The sequence below is a fragment of the Pteropus medius genome, unplaced genomic scaffold (assembly GCF_902729225.1).
Source record: "Pteropus medius unplaced genomic scaffold, Ma_sr-lr_union100, whole genome shotgun sequence".
In the NCBI taxonomy this organism is placed as follows: domain Eukaryota; kingdom Metazoa; phylum Chordata; class Mammalia; order Chiroptera; family Pteropodidae; genus Pteropus; species Pteropus medius.
In genome coordinates, this window is record NW_024344240.1 from 86,905 (window position 1) to 108,460 (window position 21,556).

At 41.3% G+C, this 21,556-nt stretch overlaps 3 protein-coding genes across 3 annotated transcripts; 2 read left to right on the top strand and 1 right to left on the bottom strand.

The window, feature by feature from the left end:
* Positions 1 to 407: 407 nt before the first annotated feature.
* LOC120607179 (olfactory receptor 13) lies at positions 408 to 1,322 on the top strand. Its single transcript, XM_039868803.1, has one exon. It carries the CDS (start codon positions 408 to 410, stop codon positions 1,320 to 1,322), a length of 915 nt encoding a protein of 304 aa, XP_039724737.1.
* Positions 1,323 to 4,243: 2,921 nt separating this feature from the next.
* Positions 4,244 to 5,191, bottom strand: LOC120607385 (olfactory receptor 2A12-like). The gene has a single exon (XM_039869303.1). The coding sequence runs from the start codon at positions 5,189 to 5,191 to the stop codon at positions 4,244 to 4,246; it is 948 nt and encodes a 315-aa protein (XP_039725237.1).
* Positions 5,192 to 16,860: 11,669 nt separating this feature from the next.
* On the top strand, positions 16,861 to 17,807 carry LOC120607177 (olfactory receptor 2A5-like). The gene is given in 2 exon segments (XM_039868801.1): positions 16,861 to 17,104; positions 17,107 to 17,807. Coding segments are annotated over 2 exon segments (945 nt in total).
* The last annotated feature ends 3,749 nt before the right edge of the window (positions 17,808 to 21,556 follow it).

The following is a 21,556-nucleotide window of genomic DNA, read 5'->3' on the forward strand; positions in this document are numbered from 1 at the left end:
TGCTTGTCTTCAGAGAAGAGAGAGGGGAGAGCTTCAAATCTTCATCATCTCAGTCTTCAGCCAGGGCTAGGAGAAAAGAGCCCCCAAGTAATGCACTATGTGTTGGTAGCTCCTGAAGGGAAGGAAAGCAGATGGCTTTGCGGGAGCTGATAGACAGAATGAAATAAAACCAAGGAGGTCTTGAAAAAAGATTTGGGGCTGAGAAACAGAAATTTCCATGAAGGTTTCCCTCCCCTCCTCAAATTTAGCTTCACCCCAGGTAGACTTTTATCTTTGAATTGGTATTATTCCTAATTAGGATCCAAATAACCACTGGCCTTCCCAGCAACCAAATGACCATGTAACCTGAATATGAAGCTAAGCTGGGCCACTAGCAGGTCCATTTCTCTTTCTGCAGCTGAAGGAGTATGAACTATTTTTTCTGGGAGAAGCACAGCTCCGTGTCTGAGTTCTTCCTTCTGGGTTTCTCCAGAGATTCAAAAATTAATATAATCCTCTTCAACATCTTTCCCTTCCTCTGCCTCTCTACATGCAGGCAAGGGCTCATTGTCACCTTGATCCACCTGGACTCCTGCCTCCACACACCCATGTACTTCTTCCTCAGTGTCCTCTCTTTGCTAGACATGAATTATGTCACCATCACTGCGCCCCAGATGTTGGTGCATCTGGTCTGCCAGAAGAAAACTATCTCCTACATTGGATGTGTGATGCAGATGTACATCTTTCTGGTGTTGGGCATCAGTGAGGGCTGGCTGTTCTCTGTCATGGCCTATGATAGGTATGTAGCCATCTGCCACCCACTTAGGTACAAGATTATCATGAGCCCATGGCTGTGTGGGGCTATGGTGGTCTTTTGTGGATTGTGGGGTGTCAGCTGTTCCCTTGTCTATATTGTCTTCACAATTCGCCTGCCTCACTGTGGCCCCAATGAGATCAATCACTTCTTCTGTGAGGTTCCTGCTGTTCTAAAATTGGCCTGTGCAGACACGTCTCTCAATGACCAAGTTGATTGCATTCTGGGATTCATCCTTCTCCTGGTACCCCTTTCCTTCATTCCAACCTATTATATTTGCATCTCTGCCACCATCTTGAGAATCCCTTTCACCCAGAGTCAACTCAAGGCCTTCTCCACCTGCACCTCCCACATCACCGTGGTAACCATGTTCTGTGAACCTACCATGTCTATGTACATGAAGCCTGGGGCCGATGCCTCCCCAGAGCGGGACGAGAAACTGGCTCTGTTCTACAATGTCTTCTCTGCCTTTCTCAACCCCATCATCTATAGCCTCAGAAACAAAGATGTGAAGAGGGCTTTCCTCTAGTTAACAGGCTGGGGCAGGGTCTCTGAGTGAGGCCACTGGAGCACAGAAGGCCACAACCAGACCTAAAACTACATGTTCTGTGGTGTTTCCATGACATTCCCTCCCATAACTTGATTGACAGGTAAAAATCATTGACTTCTCTTTGGGAGATGTGAAGATGGGTACCTGTCTGGGAATTTTTGATGGCTTCTGCAGCTGGGCTATCCTCAAACATCAAGAGGCCCAACAGTAGATAGAGTGCTAAGAAAGCACTTGTGTTTTATTCAAACTATTAGTCCTCTTTCTGACTAATGTTAAGCCTCTTTAGCATCAGAATTGTTGAGCCTTCATTAACTAAGAGCTCTCGATAGAAGTGATGGTTCAGATGGAGGTGATACAGATTCAATCCAGCCAGATGTCAGTGAAGTGCTGTGAACTCAATAAGGAATTAATGATGATTGTGGTATTGGTGGCATTGTGATGATTATAACTTGTATGAAGAAGGATTTTATTCGACTTCACATTTTGCAGCTGGTTATAGGACATTTGCTGAACAAGCTTTGGAATGTAAGAAGGAGAGGGGTTTAAGAGGGATGCTGAGGTATTGGGAGAGAGAGCTGGCAGGAGCCATACAGAAAGATCAGCAGGATGCACCAAGTCCCCAAGTCACAAGGCAAAGGTAAGGGTAGTAGAAACATTATAAGAGTTGATCATGTATCCAGACTACATCAAGATAGTAGTACAATGGTAGGAGATGGAGGACAAAGGGAAGATTTGGGATACGCCTTAATTTTAGGAAACAATTTCAGAGAGAAACCTCTATGAAGAGGAGATGACGCTCGTTATGGAAAGGAACATAAGACATAGATGGAAGCCCGAGGGTTGAAAATTTGGGGTAGTAGCAACCAGAGATGGAATAGAAAGAACAGAGTTGAAATCTCAGCCCCTTCATTTACTAACTGTGGGCTAAGGATATGACTCCCTAAGCACCCTGAACATGATTTTTCCGAGCTTCAGGTTTTCTCTTTAGTAAAATGGAGATAAGAATACTTACTTTGAAGGGTTGGTGAGACTGTAATTCTTTTTGTCCAGTAAGGAGATAGAAACTACTCAGTAAATTAAACAGGGGAGATTTAATATAAAGAAATATTAACTATGATGAGAGTAACTATAAGACATAAAGAGACACTACGTGGTACCCGAGGGCCAAGGAATAGTAGTCAAGTTGGAACAGAACTGGGAGAAATTCAGACCTAATTGGAGAAAATGTGTTTCACATGAAAGGCAGAAGATTTCATTGGTTTGGCAAAGCCAGAGTACTTCTGGAGTTGTGAACTATAGGCCACCTTCCAGAGTATAGGTAAGGGAGCTGGCAATTAGCAAACAGTGGTGTGAACATGCAGTTAGATGCTGGGTGCTAATGGGACAGAAAGCCTCCATAGTGCATGTGTTTGCAGATGGAATAATTTCTCATTCTGTGACCCTGAAGACTACAGGTGCTGTATACATGCTGGTAGAGGCTTGATGCAAGTGCACAAGGTGGCTGCATGCAGAATACTCCAGGACTTCTAGAGAGAATCAGGCAGGTGGCTGGCAGTGTGGAGCTCAGATTTCCATGATGAGAGGGCCCCAGACTGAGATTCCAAGGTCATTGTGCCTTCTGAGTCGCAAGTGGCCAAGGCTGGAAAATGCAGGGAACCTCATTCTTCCTGCAGTGTCCCTCCAGTGCCTTATAAGAAAGTTTAGTATCATGCTCATTTTAAAGGAGAAATATTTAAGGGAATTATTTTGTTTATTAAATAGCATAGATTGAAAGCTGCATTTGGAACCGAGAGGTAATAAATGGTAACTGATACAGTCCAGACTTTCAGCTAATCAGCTTCCACATGTATCCCTCTATGAACGTTCAAACACCTTTACAACAAATAAAATTTGATATTTTTACCTAACGATGTACATCTCTCCTTATAAGTGAAGGAGATCATAGACTATATTAATTACTCCTCAAATTCAACCACAATCTCATTGAATAGTCCTTTACCTGAAAACAATATTATAATGTTAGCATCCAATAATATGTGTATTAAATAATTTTTAAATGGTGATAAGAAATAAGAGAATGATTATGTACAATAAACATATGTAAATAACAAGCACAGAGTTCTCCAGTTCTTTCCCTAGCCTTCTTTGTCAGCTTCAGCACCATAATCAGCGACTTCTCTTCCAAACATCCTTAACCTGGAATTCTCCCTGAGAACACCACATCCCCTGCAGCTCTCTAAAAGACTGATTTTTTTTTCTCACTCTGGGACTTTGAGTCCCAGATATTCTCATTCACAATGACCTTTGCTCCCATCTCCTTTCCAGTCACCTCAAGTCACACTCACAGTGGAGTCTGTCATCCCTAAAACTGCACCACTCCCATAAGAAGAACCGACGCATTCCCACTGAACTTAAAGTGCATTTTCTTATAGGGTTCTTCTTATGGGGCCCTTATTAAGACCACATAACTCTTCTTCCAGGTCCATGGACTTGCTTTGGCCAATAGGATGTGAGCAAAGAGATGTGTGTCACTTCTGAGCAGAAATTAAAGAGTCATCATGTATGTCAGCCATTATTCTTTTCCCTGTGTCCTAAGCATGGCATGTTTCAGATAGGAATTCTTCTTTCAGGTTCAACCCGAGAATCCAATGGCAGAAGGACACAAAACACCTATCACTGACATTAAACATGAGCAATAAAAAAAACTCTTGCTGCTGTAAGCCACTGCACCACAGTGTAGAAGCTGGCCAAGACAGCCACATTGGTTTTATGTGCCACATTTGTTCTACTGAACAAGCACTATGTTGGTGCAAATACACAATGTTGGTTGTGTATGCTATAAAAGTTGTCCCTTTCTTCAGCATTGGACATTCTACCCCAGGCCTCTCAAAGATCCCAGTTCATGAGTTTTTGCGACCCTGCTGCATCACTTTGAGAAAAGCCACTTTGATGTCCTTGTTCCTCAGACAATAGACCAAAGGGTTGAGCAGGACATTGAAGACATTGTAAAGGAGTGTGATATGTTTGTTTTGCTCAGGGGAAGAGCTGGAGTTGGGCCTCATGTAGATGTAGGTGACTGGAGTATAAGAGAGCGTGACCACAGTCAGGTGGGAAACACAGGTGGAGAAAGCCTTGCAGCGGCCTTGTGTGGACTTGATCTTGAGAATGGCCTGGCCAATGCGGATGTAAGAGGCAAAAATGAGAGAAAGTGGGGCAACAACCATGAGCACACTGATAACCTGGTCCACCATCTCAATGAGATGGGTATCCATGCAAGCCAAGCTTCGTACCGAGGGGCCTTCACATAAGTAGTGGTTGACCACGTTGGGCCCACAGTATGGCAGCCTCATGGTGAAGAAAGTATGGATCAGAGAGGAGAAGAAACCACAGGCCCCGGCCCCAGCTGCCAGGCGTGCACACAGGCCCCAGCTGAGGATGACAGTATAATGCAGAGGGTGACAGATGGCTATGTATCGGTCATAAGCCATGACTACAAATAAAATGAACTCAGTCAAGCCCAGGGCACCAAACATATACATCTGTAGCCAACAGCCAGCAAAGGAGATAGTCTGAGAATGAGCAAGAAGATGTACCAACATCTGGGGCATGGTGGTAGTGATGTAGCTCATGTCCAACAGGGAGAGGATACAGAGGAAGAAGTACATGGGAGTATGAAGATGCATGTTCAGGTAGATCAGGGTGACAATCAGCCCATTGCCCAGAACTGAGCTCAGGTAGAGGAGAAGGAAGGCAATGAAGAGGATCCTGTTGGACAAGAGGTCACTGGAGAAGCCAAGCAGGATAAATTCGGAAACCCAGCTTTGGTTCTGCCTTAGAGGAATCCACATGGTGGGGCCTGTAAGAGAATCATACTCATTTAAGTACTATGTAAAGTACAGTTGTTTAGCAAGAATGTCGGCCCTGGAGGCAGATAGGCTAGGATTTTAATTCTGGCCCCACTACTCATTTGCTGTCTTGAACAAGTTACTTAACCTCTCTGAGCCTCAGTCTCCTCATCTGTAAAATGTGGCTAATAATACTCATCTCTCACGGTTTTCATAAGGAGTAGAGGCAATGTGTATGAAGCATCTAACACAATGCCTTAAAACGATAATGTTAAACTGATCATTTGCAATCTCTCCAAACTTACTCCACAACTCTCAGTGGGCAAACTGGTCACTCAAGTATCTAGCAACCATCAGTTTACACCATATCTGTTCTAGTCCCCAAACCTTTAGAGATGAAGTTCCCATCTGCCTTAGAGACCACGTGTCTGAATGTGATGGAAGCCTCTCCTCATCCTATGAATATTACTCTTGTCAATTGACAATGCGAGGCTTTGCCAATAGAGGGTACTAGCGGGGCACTGTGATGTGATAGCAGCAGGAAGTTACTTCAAACAGAAAACAGGTAGGTCAAATAGAAAACAAGTGGAAAGATGATAAATATGAACTTTAGTATGTAGATAATTACTTTAAATGCAAATGGCTAAATATTTTAATAAATAGCCTATTTTCAAACTGCTTTAAAAGAAACCTACACATTGTATACAAGAAACATACCATAAACATTTTGTAACATATGAATATATCGCCTTAAACTTAAACAATGTTATACCAGTTATGTCTCAGTAAAGCTTGGAGGAAAAAAGAAATATACATTAATATACGGACATAGACACACTAGGAAGAAAGAATGGAAGGAAATATACCACAAAATACTAAACAAAGGAAACATGTCATAGATTCATAAAATATTTTTCAAAATTGAGTATAAGCTGCATCATACATGTAAGCTTAAAAGAAATCTAAAACATGAAAATAAATTGGAATATATTCTCAGATTATCATAAAACTGGCTAGAAATCAATTTCAAAATAGATATCCTAGGGAAGTACCCAATTCCTTTTAAATGGACATATACTGCAAAATAATGTATTAGACAAAAAAAAAATCAAATGAAAATTAGCATATAGTGATCTAAATGATGATGGAAATAAAATATTATCAGTGATTATTGGGTAATTTATTTCCTTCCTTCATGATTTAAATGTGTATATTAGAATAGAAGATAGGCTAAAAATTAATTAGCTAACCTTCCATCTCAAGAAGCTACAAATCAAATCCAAAAAGAACTTGTAGGAATGAAATAGTAAAGAGCAGAAAACAAGTAAATGATAATCCAACTTACAATGGAGAAAAATCAACAAAGCCAAAAATTCATTCTTTCAAATAATTAATATATAAGTCCTTAGAAAGATGGATAAAGAAAAAGAAATAAAACACAAATTACCAACATCAGGAATGAAAGAAAAATATTACTACAGATCCTATAGTCATTTAAAGATAATTTTAAAAATTACAAACACTTCATACTAACTCACTTGACAATAAAATGAAATGAACAAATGTCTCAAAAAACACAAATTACCAAAACTGACACAAGAAGTAACAAAAGTCAAAAGAGTGCACTGTCTTTCAAAAAAAATTGAATCTATTATTTAAAACTTTCCTAGAAAGAAAACTCCAGGCCTAGATAGCTTTACTGGTGGATTCTTTCAATATATAAGAGAGGAATAATACCAATCATAACAAACTCTTCCAAGGCATAGAAAAAGAGTTAAATTTCCCCCAGATCATTTTATGTGATCTGCATTAACTAAATACGAAAAAATAACAAAGACATTACGAGAAGGAAAACTTAGAAACAGACGCCTCTCACGAGCATTGTAGCATACTCCTGAACAGTATATTAGTCAATTGAATTCAGCAACATTAAAAGGAAAATATATCAACAATCAAACTGTGTTTATTACAAGAATTCAAGTTTGATTTGGCATTTGAGAAGCTAACAATGGAATTCATCTTGTTAATGGAAGGAGGGAGAAAAAGTATATAATCAATAGATACAGAAAGAGCATTTGGTAAATGTCAACAATCAATAAAGACTAGAAATAAACCCCTTCACAAACTAGGAATAGAAGGGTTCCTTCTTAATGTGATAAATATTATTTCCAATAATATTTATAGCAAATGTCATACTGAATGATGAAGTATTGATAACTTACTCCCTAGCAATAGAAGTGCAACAAAAATGTTCACCGTAACCATTTCCAATAACTGTTGTACTGGTGGTCCTAGCTAGTGAAATAAGTCAAGGAAAAGAAATGAAAGACCAAAGGATTGGAAAGGAAGAAAGAACTGTCATTTTCTGCAGATTGCATAATTGCATAGGTCGAAAAACTAAAAGAACTCAAAGACAAACTGAAATTAACATGCAAACATACAAAAATCCAATGGATTTATCTATACTAGCAACCAGAAAATAATTTGTAAGAAGATTTTTTAAAACCAAATATGTAGTAAGAGATCTAATGAAATATGTGCCCGAAAACATTATTTAGAGAAATTAGAAAGACCTATGTAAGTGGAGGAATATGCCATGTTCATAGTTGGACAATTCAACATTATAAAGATGGAAATTTGATTTAAGGTTCAAAGAAACCCCAGTCAAAACCCCAGAAGGTTTTCCTTTCTTTCACAAATTGACAACCTGGTTATAAAATTTATATGGAAAACTGGAAGAATCTTGAAGAAAAAATACAAAGCTTACAGAAACTAAGACTTACTATAAAGCCATAATATGTAGTGAGCATGAAAGTGGCAGAAAAACAAATAGATCGATCAAGCAGAATAAAGTCCAGAACCGACCCATGAATGTACAGTCACCAGATTTATGACAAAGTTGATCCTGTAATGCAAACAGGAAAGGATGGTCTTTTTAATACATTCTGCTGGATTATATAGACACTCACACAGAAAAAAACTTTGAATCCTACCTCACATGGTACACAAAAAGCAATTTCAAATGTATTGTAGACTTAAATGCTAATGGTAAAACAATACATTTTTTAGACTCAAATACAGAAATATATCTACATCACCATGCAGTGTGGTGAGATTTCTGAATCCAGATACAAAAAGCACAAATCACAGAGAAAAAAGATGAAACATATTACAATAAAATGATGAATTTAAAAGGTTTGTATCCATAATAAAGAGCTCCTATGCATTAACAACAAAAGGGTACTCAATAGTAAGACTACATAAATAGCCATTACTCAAGTGAAACGGTGATCGACATCATTAGTCATCCAGGAATTGCAAACTAAGACCTCAATGTAACATCATTACACACCCACCAGAAGAGTTACGTGAAAAAAAAATAAAACACCTGTTGTTGGTTAGAGTAACCAGAACTTCCTTATACTGCTGTTGGAAGAGTAAATGTGTACATTCCCTCTGGAAAATGTTTGGTGGTATCTCCTAAAAGTGAACATATGCATACCATATTACCCAGAAATTCTCTTCCTAAGCTAATCCCCACATATTTATATATACATACATATGTTCAAGAAAAGACATGCACAAAAATGTTCAAAACACTAGTCAAAATAGCCTCGAATAAGGAAATACACAAGTTTCAATCAACAGCATAATGGATAAAAACATTGCGGTAGGTTCATATGGAGGTTACCTTTGGTGAGAGTAGAGACTCAAAGGACATTTCAAGCCATTCTCAGTCTTCACTAAGCCTGCCCCACCCCCCTCACCTGACCGATCAACCATATCCCTTGGAGCCACCCCTTCATTTGCCCTGGATAAGAAGCCCATCATTTCTCATCTGCATTCATGCATCAATACCTCTCTGATCTCCTGGCCTCTGGTCTCTTCTCTCAATGCATCATCCATACGAACTACCTTAAGAGGTTGTTCAAAATACAACACTGCTTCTATCTGTCCCCTACTTAAAACTCTTTAAGAGTTCCCAATGCTTCATCCTCTAGACAGATACACGGAGCCCTTTCTAAATGATCTGTCCCCTGCAGACTTCTTCAGCCTCAGCACCCACTCTCTCTCCCATCACATCTCTACCCATACAAGCATAATCGCCAAACAAATAGGCTCAGTCTCTACCGCTGTCACACCTTCAGGCCCTTGCCTAGCTCTTCAGTATGAAAGAGTATCACCAGCTGTATCCCTGCTGCCCACACATACTCCGTTGCATGTCCAATCCTTATTTCCGCATTTGACTCAATTCCAGGTATCATCCCACCAGGAAGCCTTCTTATCCCACCATCTCCTACTCCCAAAACTTGATTAGACGCTTTCGCTATTTCTCCCAGCGCCTGTGCTTACTGGTAAATTATAATCCTAGTAATCCTAGAGGATTCTGATATAAAGTTTGAGATCTTCTATTCAGGAAAACATTTTCCTCTTCTGTTAGTTCCAGCTAATTGAGTTTGGATATTTGTAATAAAGCATGGATATATGTGCGAGTTTATAACCTCCATTTCAATAATAATAATAATAACAATAACAATAATAATAATACTTATAATAATAATAATAATAGCAGCTAATATTTAATGAGCAATTTCTGTGTGCCATGCAACATCATACTAACTTTATCTCATCCTCAATTAAGTATTATTACCTCTATTCTTTGGATGAAAAACTAAGGCACAGAGCAAGTGATTAGTTCCAAATTTATGGTTGGTGTGGTAGATCTGGGATTGGAACTGAAGCTGTCTAGCTTCAGATCCAACTCTTTTTTTTTTTTTAATGTATTGAGGTTAATATAATTATATAGGTTTCAAGTGTACAGTTCAATTATATATCATATGTATATTACATTATATGTTCAATCATTATCTTTGCCTGCTTCCAGCAAACAGGCTCTCAGTGGGAAAGGTAAAGAATGCAAACATCCCCATCTGCATGAAATACTATAATACCATAGTCTAGGAGATATGACTACTGGACAAGACATGATTAGAATCTTCCTAGAAGAAAGGGCTTATGTAGTAGCCACAAACGATTTCTCATGATAAGTTTTCCTCCAACAGCTCCCATCACTTGGATGTAAAAAGCTTTGGATTGTACTGGAAGCAAAAGAAATTAATGGAAGGAGACTTGGAAATTATTATCATTCTGGAGCTTAGTAAATCTTTGTAACAGCCTCCGAGTCAAATTTGATTTCCATGAGATGGGGGACATCATTTAGTTTTTTAAAAGGGTCTTCTAAGACACTCTCTGTCAAGCATTCTCTGTCTTAATTTACAATATCTCAGGCCTCTAGAGAACATAGGCAGTGAGTCTTGATCATAGTAAACACTGTCATTGTTGAAGGCTAGAATAACAAGAATAATCATCACTATCCTTTCATGGAGATCCTTAAACTCGAGGAATCCTGTTATTCACTACTCTGTTTCTAGAACCCATAACATGGCTCGACAGAGAGGAATCATCAACAAATATTTATTAAATGAATAAATTTAAAAAGGAAGGAGGTCTAAGAAGAAAGAAGGAATGGGCGGGGATAGAGCTATGAAGTAGTAAGAAGAGAACACTAGGGAATGAGGGAAGGGAGATGGAGGGATTCTGGAGTGTAGATACAGATAAGACCTGGATGACCTGGCCACTTCTGACCTCTATCCTCCACAAATGCCTGGATCCTGTGCACAGCCTCAAGCCCAGCAACCATCTCACCACTCGGGTATCTGCAGAAACAAGTCACAGAGAGGCTGTCACTTGCTCTTATGGGAAAGAGACTGAACAGGAAGCCCCGTGGGTACCAGAGTCTAGGGAGCCAGTATTCGAGGCAGCCCAGTCTCCAGAAAAACCCTATATTTCTGAGAGGTTGGAGGCAGAAGCATCTGCCTTCTCTCCATTGTGCAGCTGTCTGCACTCGGCCAGGCCAGCCCTGGCTCCTGAAGGCCTTGCCTCTCAGTTCCTGGAGCCCGGATAGAGGGAGCCTCGGCCATGCCAAGCTCCTCCCACTGGGCCAAGCTGCTGATGCCTTATGGTCCTGTCTCCTCATCAGACTATCCTAGGAGAGCTGGGGAAGGGCCATCCCTCTGCCTCTTGACACCATCCCTGGTGGGGATGCCAAGATGGAATTCCCTGAATGTTGTCAACAAGAACTCTACAAGGCAGCGGCCTTTAGGGACAGAGCAGGAACAAGCCACATACTTCTCTATTTCCTATTCCAATCTTCTGGGAAATATAACCAGTCCAGGGTAGAGCTGTTTGGCACCTGGTCAACTTGTAAAGTATAGAGAACTGAAGGCGTCATTCTGATTCCCCTTTTACCTGCAAATCCCCTGTGCCCTGACTTGTCAATTTGAGTCAAAACTCTATTCCTTACTAAACTACTTAGGGCAAGTCGAAATCCTCCTCCATTTTTTTTACCCACCAGTACAATACCTTGGACAAGTTGCTCAGCCTCTCTGATGATAAAGAAGTGACCACGGAGGATCTACCCAATACCAAGTCTTGGACCAGGTCCTGGCAAACAGCATCCAGAAAGGACGTAGAATCAGCACTGTGTTTCATGCAAGGAAGTTGAGGCCCAGTGTACTGAGGAACTTGGCCAGGGCTCACCTCTTCTAAGTGCAGCCTCAGAATTTGAACCAGGATTTAGTAATATTTAGTTCCTGTTCTTTTAAACCTACTATTATTCTGCCTTGGTTTTCTCCTCTATAAAACGATAACAAGAATCTCTTAATAACCCCAACCTTCTGAGCGTGCTGGGAGAGTTAAATGAGATAATAAGCCTGGCCATGCCTTCTATGACTGTGAGTACCAGTGTCTGCCTTCTGTTTGGGCCTGGGTTCCCCACCTTTTCAGAAAGAGAAGGTTGGGCTCTAAGGTCCCTACTAGTCAGCCACAGGTCACCAGGCTCAATTGTTGACATGTCAGTAATGTTGTGAGGCAGTTGTTAAACAAGACCATTATTAAAGTTAAATTATATAAACTAAAATTAAATAAATATATTACAAAAAAAAGATCAATGAACCCTCAAGGCATTATAGTAGGTGAAATAAGCCAGATAGAAAAAGACAAATACTGTATGATCTCACTTACATGTGAAATCTAAAAACATTTAACTCATTATGCCTCATATCACATGCCCGCTCATCAGGTCCAAGCAGCATAATATCATTAGTGTAATGGATCAATATGATGCCTCATGGAGGTGAAAGGAAATCAAGATTCCTGAGCACTAAATTCTGACATAGGCTTGGAGTAGAGATATATTCCTGAAAGAGAATAGGGAATAATGTATTATTGGCCTTGACAGGTGAGCAAAAACTATTTCTGGGGGTCTTTACTAAGTGGTATTAAATAAAAAGTATTTGCCACGTCAATGGCTACATACCAGTTGCCAGAGAATGTGCCCATTTGCTCAAGCATTAAAACCACATCTGGAAATGCAGTTGCAATTGGAGTCAAAACCTTGTTAAGCTTACAATAATCTGCTGTCATTCTCCAAATCCATCTGTTTTCTGCATAGGCAAAATAGGTGAGTTAAATAGAGATGTGGTAAAACCATCACCCCTGCATCCTTCCAGTGGCACTAACCTTCAGTCCCTCCAGGAATGTGGTATTGCTTTTGGTTTACTATGTTTATAATTAGAGGTAGTTCTAATGGCATCTACTTGACCTTTCCTACCATGACACCCCTCACTTCACAGGTCAGGGGTCCAATGTGGGACCCGAATGCATCTATTCCAATTATGCATTCCAGAACTAGGGAAATAACCACAGGAGGAGCGCAAGGAACTACTTGCACCAACTCTGAGCTAAAACCCCATCGATCACCTAACCTCCACAAGCCCGCATTCTAACTGGTAGACCAAGTGACATTTTGGGTGTTCGAGAATTAGTGTCAGTTCAAAGCCAGTGTCCAGTAATGCCTGAGAAGTCTGGTTGTGTCCTTTTCCTTAGGGCACAGTCATTCTAGTAGAATTCCCACATCCACTTCTTCTTTGCTGACACGATCCTAATTCTGTTCAAGTTCACTCTCAGCACAGGCATGTGCTCAGGAAAGTAACCTCCTCCCTCACCCCAGCATGAATCCTGATTGGTCAAAGGCTAGTGGTGGTGTTCCTCTTGCCATCAGTTGGTTTTGATAATACGTGACCTGATTTTGAACAATCAGACTTGTGGGAAGGCTGCTGGGGGCCTCTGCAAAAGGTTCCCCTCACTTATAGAAAGAGACACACGAGTGGGAAAAAAATTGGCGATGATAGAGGCTCTGTTCATCCTGCTGGTGACCAAATCAAAGTTGTGATGGAGAGAATTGGTGGAAACATGGCAGAGTGAGAACGTCTCAAGATCTTTCCTAGAAACAATAATAAGCTAATATCTAAAATGCAACAAATCTACCAAACTGCACAGCTGCACGTCCGAGCGTGGGATCTGCACATAAGAGCCACCACAAGTCAGAACCCTGGGTGTGTCGGGTGGTGGACTGGAGAAATGAAGCAGCTGCCTCTCGCAGCCGGAGCTCCCTACAAGAGGAAGGGGAGGGATGAAGGCACGGGAACTTCCCTGAACAGCCCTGCCTGGGACTGCTGTGAGCAACCGGTGCTGGGGGGAAGAGCCCGGTCATCAGGGCAGAAGACAGAGAAGCAGGATGGGAACACAGAGAAACAACAGTTGATTTTTACCGGCCCTGGTTGCAAAAGCAAGGCTGAGCTGCAGCCCCCATACCCTCTGAGACTGATCACTGCGGAGCCCTAGGGGAATCTGAGCAAACACTGCCCATATTGTCTCTGACACCGACAGGGACTGAAACGGAGGGTAGCGAGTGTGATTAAATATCTGCAAGAAAATTTTTTAAAAAGGCATTTTAATGCTTTATATAAAGCAGGGATATAAGAGGCTTGGACCCCACCTACTAGAAACCAAAAGAAAAGCTCCTTCTTTGCAACAGGCTCAAGAGAGACCTTTATATAATAAACCTTCTTTCTGGAAAAACAGCAGCATACACTTCCATTAATGCCCAGGAGGAGAAATGGTCCATTAAACACCATGAACAACCAAAGTGACAAGGCATCTCAGAAAGAAAGAGAAAAATCTCCAGAAAATAAGCTTACAGACAAAGAAATATGCAACTTAAATGACAGAGACTCCAGGATGGTACTTCCGAAAAAACTCAATGAGTTCCGAAGCAAGTCATATCAACAATTTCAGGAATTAAAAAAACAACTAGATGAGCAGAGTAAGGAGATTGAAACCCTCAAAAAGAACAGAATAGATCTTCTGGAGATAAAAAAAAAAATACATTGTAAGAGCTGAAAAATGAAATAACAAGCTTGAGAAATAGAGTCAACCAAATGGAGGAAAGGATCAGTGATATCAAAAGACAGAAATCTGGACATAAATCGGAAGGAAGAAGAGAGAAACATAAGAATGAAAAATAATCAAAGAGAAATTTAAGAACTAGCAGACTCCTGGCTCATCCCTCACAGAGCCCAGTACCAGGTAAGGAAAGGAAGGGCCCTAGCAGGGGCCTGAGCCATGCAGACCCACCCCTAGACATCCTCTGCCTGATGCTCCCTACCTGTCCCTTTCTCTGTCCCACTGTGTTCATCCACCTCCTTTCTATTCACATCAGACCCTCCAAGCCTAAGCATCTATATGCTCAGCTTCCTGACCTCTGTCCTCCTCTATTCATTGATTTCTCCATCTTTTGTCTTTCTTCCTCTCTATTTGTCTTTTGACTGTGCTCCTCAGGGGAAGTGGGGAGAAAAGTGGAAGGAAGTGAAAAATGTTACTATGAAACTGAGGCAGTTGGCCTCCTCTTCAGCCCACCGAGGGTATGAGAAAAGACACTGGTAGGAGAAATAAAGGTAGAGATGATAAGTCAGAGAAAGGGGTTAATTGAAGGTTCAGGGCAGTCTTTGAGCTAGAAGAAGACACTGAAATTGGGAAGAGCTGTGATGCTCTCGTTGGGGAAGCGGAGGGAAGTAACCACCTTCAGAAGGGATAATGATGTCCTGGCATTCCTCTCTGGCACAGCCCTAGGCCATTACCTGGGATGGCTGCAAAGGAGGGTCATAGTGAACTTGGAGCCCCACATTCATCTCTCCCTGGCCCTTCATCCCTCTCTCCTCTGAACTCTCCTCTTTTCCTCAATTCTGAGCCATATTCTAGACATCAAGTATGTAGCAAGGACTGGGAGTGGGATGCCTATTGAGAGACTACTGCAATGGTCCAGGCATCACGTCCAGATAAAACTGGAAGAAGAAGAGCATAGAGAGACGGCCAAGTCCTTAACTCCAGATATTGAGAACCAGAAACCCTTCTGCTCCACTAGCAAAACTAGTAAAAATGCATCCTAGACATTTTGTCTGATCCTCTCTCATGGGTCAGCAAGTTTAATACCACATCTTGTTTCTCCATTTCTCTCCAGCTCCTATTACAGGGCCTGATAGGTGAGATGTCCTCAAATTCTCTTCCTCATGGTGTCGTTTATCAAATGGTCAACAAAGACCATTTCTTGACCATTAGATAAATGTTGGCAATCTGATAAGTGAAACCATGAGAAAGAGGATTTGATGGAAACTAGAATTACTGAGTTGCAGCCCTGTGCTGGACTCAATGCTAGGTACTTCACACATATCATGTGTTACTTCTCATGGGTTCTCGCCCTGGGAAATTGAGCATCGAAGAGATTGCATTGCTTGAACAGGGCCAGAGTAGAAGTATTAAGACTTGAACTCAAGTCCCTGATTCCAAATTCCATGCTCTTGCACTAGAATGCACCACATTCTACGGCATCACAGAATCAGCACTAATTGTGAAGAAATATATTAAATCCGAGAACAGTCTTAAACTGGGGCTTCCTGACTATCATAAGTCTCAACTCCAGGAAAGAAAGGGACTCTAAAGGATAGATTACCATTGGAAGGAGTATTTTGACCAGGCTGAAAGGACTTAGAGATGACAAATCTGTCTTTAAGCAAAAAAGACAGCTGTTACTCTGCCTCAATTAGAGCTTTAGGGTCAAGCAAGAACCTTTTCCTTTAGTTATGGGAAAGGCCAGGAAAAGGCAGAGCAGTGAAAGACACCACCTAAAAGAAAGTCAGATGTGAGGAAGCTTCCGGAAGCCCAAAAGATTCAAGAAACATAGACCTGGGTAAAACTTTCTAAATTCTTTTAAGGTTTCTGGAGTTATATAATTCTCTGACATATCTGACTCACCCTGTCTATATAACTAGAGTAATCAGATGTTTAAAGTCCCAAAGGAAAGTGTTCTTACTGCTTGTCTTCAGAGAAGAGGGAGGAGAGAGCTTCAAACCATCGTCTCATTCTTCAGCCAGGACTAGGAGAAAAGAGCCCGCAAGCAATGCACTATGTGTTGGTAGCTCCTGAAGGGAAGGAAAGCAGATGGCTTTACAGGAGCTGATAGACAGAATGAAATAAAACCATGGAGGTCTTGAAAAAAGATTTGGGGCTGAGAAACAGAAATTTCCATGAAAGTTTCCCTCCCTCCTCAAATTTAGCTTCACCCCAAGTAGACCTCCATCTCTGAACTGATATTATTCCTAAGTAGAATCCAAATAAACACTGGCCTTCCCAGCAACCAAATGACCATGTTACTTGAATATGAAGTTAATCTGGGCCACTAGCAGGTCCATTTCTTTTTCTGCAGTTGAAGGAGAATGAAGTATTTTTCTTGGGAGAACCACAGCTCCGTGTCTGAGTTCGTCCTTCTGGGCTTCTCCAGAGATTCAAAAATTAATATAATCCTCTTCAACATCTTTCCCTTCCTCTACCTCTCTACACTTCTGGGCAATGGGCACATTGTCACCTTAATCTACCTGGACTCCCGTCTCCACACACCCATGTACTTCATCTTCAGAGTCCTCTCCATGCTAGACATGAGTTATGCTACCACCACTGTGCCCAGATGTTGGTGCATCTGGTCTGCCAGAAGAAAACTATCTCCTATATTGGATGTGTGATGCACATGTACATCTTTCTGGTGTTGGGCATCAGTGAGGGCTGGCTGTTCTCTGTCATGGCCTATGATAGGTATGTAGCCATCTGCCACCTACTTAGGTCCAAGGTTATCATGAGCCCATGGCTGTGTGGGGCAATGGTGGTCTTTTGTGGATTGTGGGGTGTCAGCTGTTCCCTTGTCTATATTGTCTTCACAATGCGCCTGCCTTATTGTGGCCCCAATGAGATCAATCACTTCTTCTGTGAGGTTCTTGCTGTTCTAAAATTGGCCTGTGCAGACACATCCCTCAATGACCGAGTTGATTTCACTCTGGGCTTCATCCTTCTCCTGGTACCCCTTTCCTTCATTCTGACCTCTTATATTCGCATCTTTGCCACCATCTTGAGAATCCCTTCAACCCAGGGTCAACTCAAGGCCTTCTCCACCTGTGTCTCCCATATCACCATGGTAACCATGTTCTGTGAACCTGCCATGTTTATGTACATGAACCCTGGGGCCAATGCCTCCCCAGAGCGGGACAAGAAACTGGCTCTGTTCTACAATGTCATCTCTGCCTTTCTCAACCCCATCATCTATAGCCTCAGAAACAAAGATGTGAAGAGGGCTTTCCTCAAGTTAATAGGCTGGAGCAGGGTCTCTGAGTGAGGCCACTGGAGAACAGAAGGCCAAAACCAGACCTAAAACTACATGTTCTGTGGTGTTTCCACCCCATTCCCTCCCATAACCTGATGGACAGGTAAAAATTATTGACTTCTCTTTGGGGAAATGTGAAGGTGGGTACCTGTCTGCTACTTGTTGATGGCTTCTGCAGCTGGGCTATCCTCAAATATCAAGAGACTCAACTGTACACAGAGTGCCAAGAAAGAACTTGCATATGATTCAAACTATTACGCCTCTTTCTGATTAATGTTGAGCCTCTTTAGCATCAGAATTGTTGAGCCTTCATTAACTAAGAGCTCTTGATAAAAGTGATGGTTCAGATGGAGGTAATACAGATTCATTCCAGCCAGATGTCAGTGAAGTGCTGTGAACTCAATAAGGAATTAATGATGATTGTGGTATTGGTGGCATTGTGATGATTATAACTTGTATAAGGAAGGATAATATTTGACTTCACATTTCACAGCTGGTTATAGACATTGTTGAAGAAGCTATGGAATGTAATAAGGAAGGGGTTTAGGAGAGTTGTTGAGTTATTGAGAGAGAGAGCTGGCAGGAGCCATACAGAAAAATCAGCAGGATGCACCAGGTCCCCAAGTCACAAGGGCAAAGGTAAGGGTAGTAGAAACATTACAAGAGCTGATCATGTACCCAGACTACATCAAGATAGTAGTACAATGGAAAGAGATGGAGGACAAAGGGAAGATTTGGGATATGCCTTATTTTTAGGAAACAGAATTTCAGAGAGAAACCTCTATGAAAAAGAGATGATGCTCATTATGGAAGGAACATAAGACATAGATGGAAGCCCAATGGTTGAAAATTTTTGGTAGTAGCAACCAGAGATGGAATAGACAGAACAGAGATGAAATCTCAGCCCCTTCATTCACTAATTGTGGGCTAAGGATATGAATCCCTAAGCATCCTGAACACGAGTTTTCTGAGCCTCAGTTTTTCTCTTTGGTAAAATGGAGATAAGAATACTTACTTTGAAGGGTTAGAGAGACTCTAACTGTTTTTGTCCAATAAGAAGTTAGAAACTACTCAATAATTTAAACAGGGGAGATTTAATATAAAGAAATATTAACTATGATGAGAGTAACTATAAGACATAAAGAAACACTATATGGTATCCGAGGGCCAAGGGATAGAAGTCAAGTTAAGACAGACCTGGGAGGGATTCAGTTCTCATTGGAGGAAGTGTGTTTCACGTGAAAGGCAGATTTCACTGGTTTGGCAAAGCCAGAGTTCCTCTGGAGTTGCGAACTATAGGCCACCTTCCAGAGTGTAGGGAAGGGAGCCGGCAAACAGTGGTGTGAACATACAGATGCTGGGTGCTAATGGGACAGAAAGCCTCCATAGTGCATGTGTTTGCAGATGGAATACCTTCTCATTCTGTGACCCTGAAGACTACAGGTGCTGTATGCATGCTGGTAGAGGCTTGCTGCAAGAGCACAAGGTGGCTGCGTGCAGAATACTCCAGGGCTTCTAGAGAGAATCAGGCAGGTGGCTGGCAGTGTGGAGCTCTGATTTCCATGATGAGAGAGTACCAGACTGAGATTCCAAGGTCGTAGTATCTTCTGGGCCGCAAGTGGCCCAGGCTGGAAAATGCAGGGAAACTAATTCTTCCTGCAGTGTCCTTCCAGTGCCTTCTAAGAAAGTTTAGCATCGTGCTCACTTTAAAGGAGAAATATTTATGGGAATTATGTTGTTTATTAGACAGCATAGATTGAATTCTGCATTTGGAACTGAGAGGTAAAAAATAGTAACTGATACAGTACAGACTTTGGGCTAATCAGCTTCGATATGCATCCCTCTATGAACATTCAAACACCTTTACAACAAACAAAACGACTCTATATTTTTACCTAACAAGATACAACCACAATGTCACTGAATACTTTGTTACCTGAAAACAATATTATAATGTTAACATCCAATAACATGTGTATTCAATATCTTTTAAATGGTGATAAAAAAATAAGAGAATGATTATGTACAATAAATATGTGTAAATTCCAAGCACAGAGTTCTCCAGTTCTTTCCCTAGTTCTTCTTTGTCAGCTTTGGCACCATAATCAGCGACTTCCCCTCCAAACATCCTTAACCTGGAATTCTCCCTGAGAACACCACACCCCCTGCAGCTCTCTAAAAGAGTGATTCTTTATTCTCACTCTGGGACTGTGAGTCCCTGACATTCTCATCCCCAATGACCTTTGCTCCCATCTCCTTTCCAGTCACCTCAAGTCACACCCACAGTGGAATCTGTCATCCCTAAAACTGCACCACTCCCATAAGAAGAACCCACGCATTCCCACTGAACTTAGAGTGCATTTTCTTAAAGGGCTCTTCTTATGGGGCCCTTATTATGACCACATGACTCTTCTTCCAGGTCCATGGACAATGGAATCCTCTTTTGAATTGGGGCCTTTGTGCCTGCTGTCCCCTTTCCTGAAATGCCCTTCTCCTGGCTATTTGAACGGGTGACTCCATCTCATCCTCAGGCATCAACTAAATCTTCTTCCCTCACAAAGGTCTACCTGTCAGCTCTTGATAAGTAGATTTCACTCTTCCATTTTTCTCTATCACATAACTCCGTTTATTTCCTCTGAATTCTGCAACTTGGTTTTTCAATAATTAAACTTAATTTCTATTTTAGGCTATTATTCCACTGGTGGGAGTAATAATTTTATCTTCTTGGGTTTTTCCTTCCCCTCTCCTGGACTCCAATCTCCAGAGGGCTTACAAAGTGCTAAGTTGTGCAGTGGTGGGTAGGAGTGGGTGAGATATAACCTGGTCTTCTGCATCTGACACCCACTGAGGGAACTTCACTGCTGTGAGGTCCTCGGTCACCACAGATCACTGGATTCTGGATTACAGTTTCATGACTGAAAGTTTCTCCACATATCTCTCTTGGTTTCCATGGGATCTCATTCTGACTGGGCCATAATATATGCACAAGAAATGCTGAAACTAAATTGACTTATCCCCAAGACATCTGGGCCACTGGGGCCTGGCAGAGAGCTGCATGTCTATGCTAACTCTGAGGCTCTCTGCCAGGATTCTTAGAGAACTCTATATGTCATTTAGATCTCTTGGAATAATGAGTCACTGCTATGTGTGCTGCCCATATGGTTTATAGATGGGCAACATACATGCAACAACTCTTATTTTTCTGTGGATTATTTATTCACCTTATGGTTTACAGAGGATTTACAGTTTATTGTAATTTCCTGCGCTCCACCTACCAGAATATAGAAGTTTGGAGACACAGAGTCAATTAAATTTAAAGTACTCATTTTATAGATGAATAAAGTAAGACCCAGATAAAAGAAGTAAATTGTCCCAAGTCACAAAACAAGTTAGCAAGAATGGCTAGAAACAAAGTCACTTAATGTTAGGTTCCATGTCCTTATACAACAAAATACAGAGTATACCCACCGTGTTAGCTCCTTGAGCTGTATTGGTTCCATGCACCAAATCAGGTCTGTGAGCTGCATTGTTTCCATAAACCATTAGCTTAATTTTCAGTGTTGTCTATAGATATTTATTGTATACATGTACCACTTTGAGTACCTACCTCATCTTGGTAGTCTACTGTGTCCCTGTACTACATCACTTACAGTTATCATGTTTCATGTGGGTTACATATATTTTATTGGTTCCAGTGCTATTATGTTAGCTTGTATTATCAACTTCATTATTTACTGCTCTTGCTGTAGAAGGATTATATA

Bases quoted from the DNA above. Each gene is read 5' to 3' on its own strand.
- LOC120607179 (XM_039868803.1), top strand. From the start codon at position 408: ATGAACTATTTTTTCTGGGAGAAGCACAGCTCCGTGTCTGAGTTCTTC.
- LOC120607385 (XM_039869303.1), bottom strand. From the start codon at position 5,191: ATGTGGATTCCTCTAAGGCAGAACCAAAGCTGGGTTTCCGAATTTATC.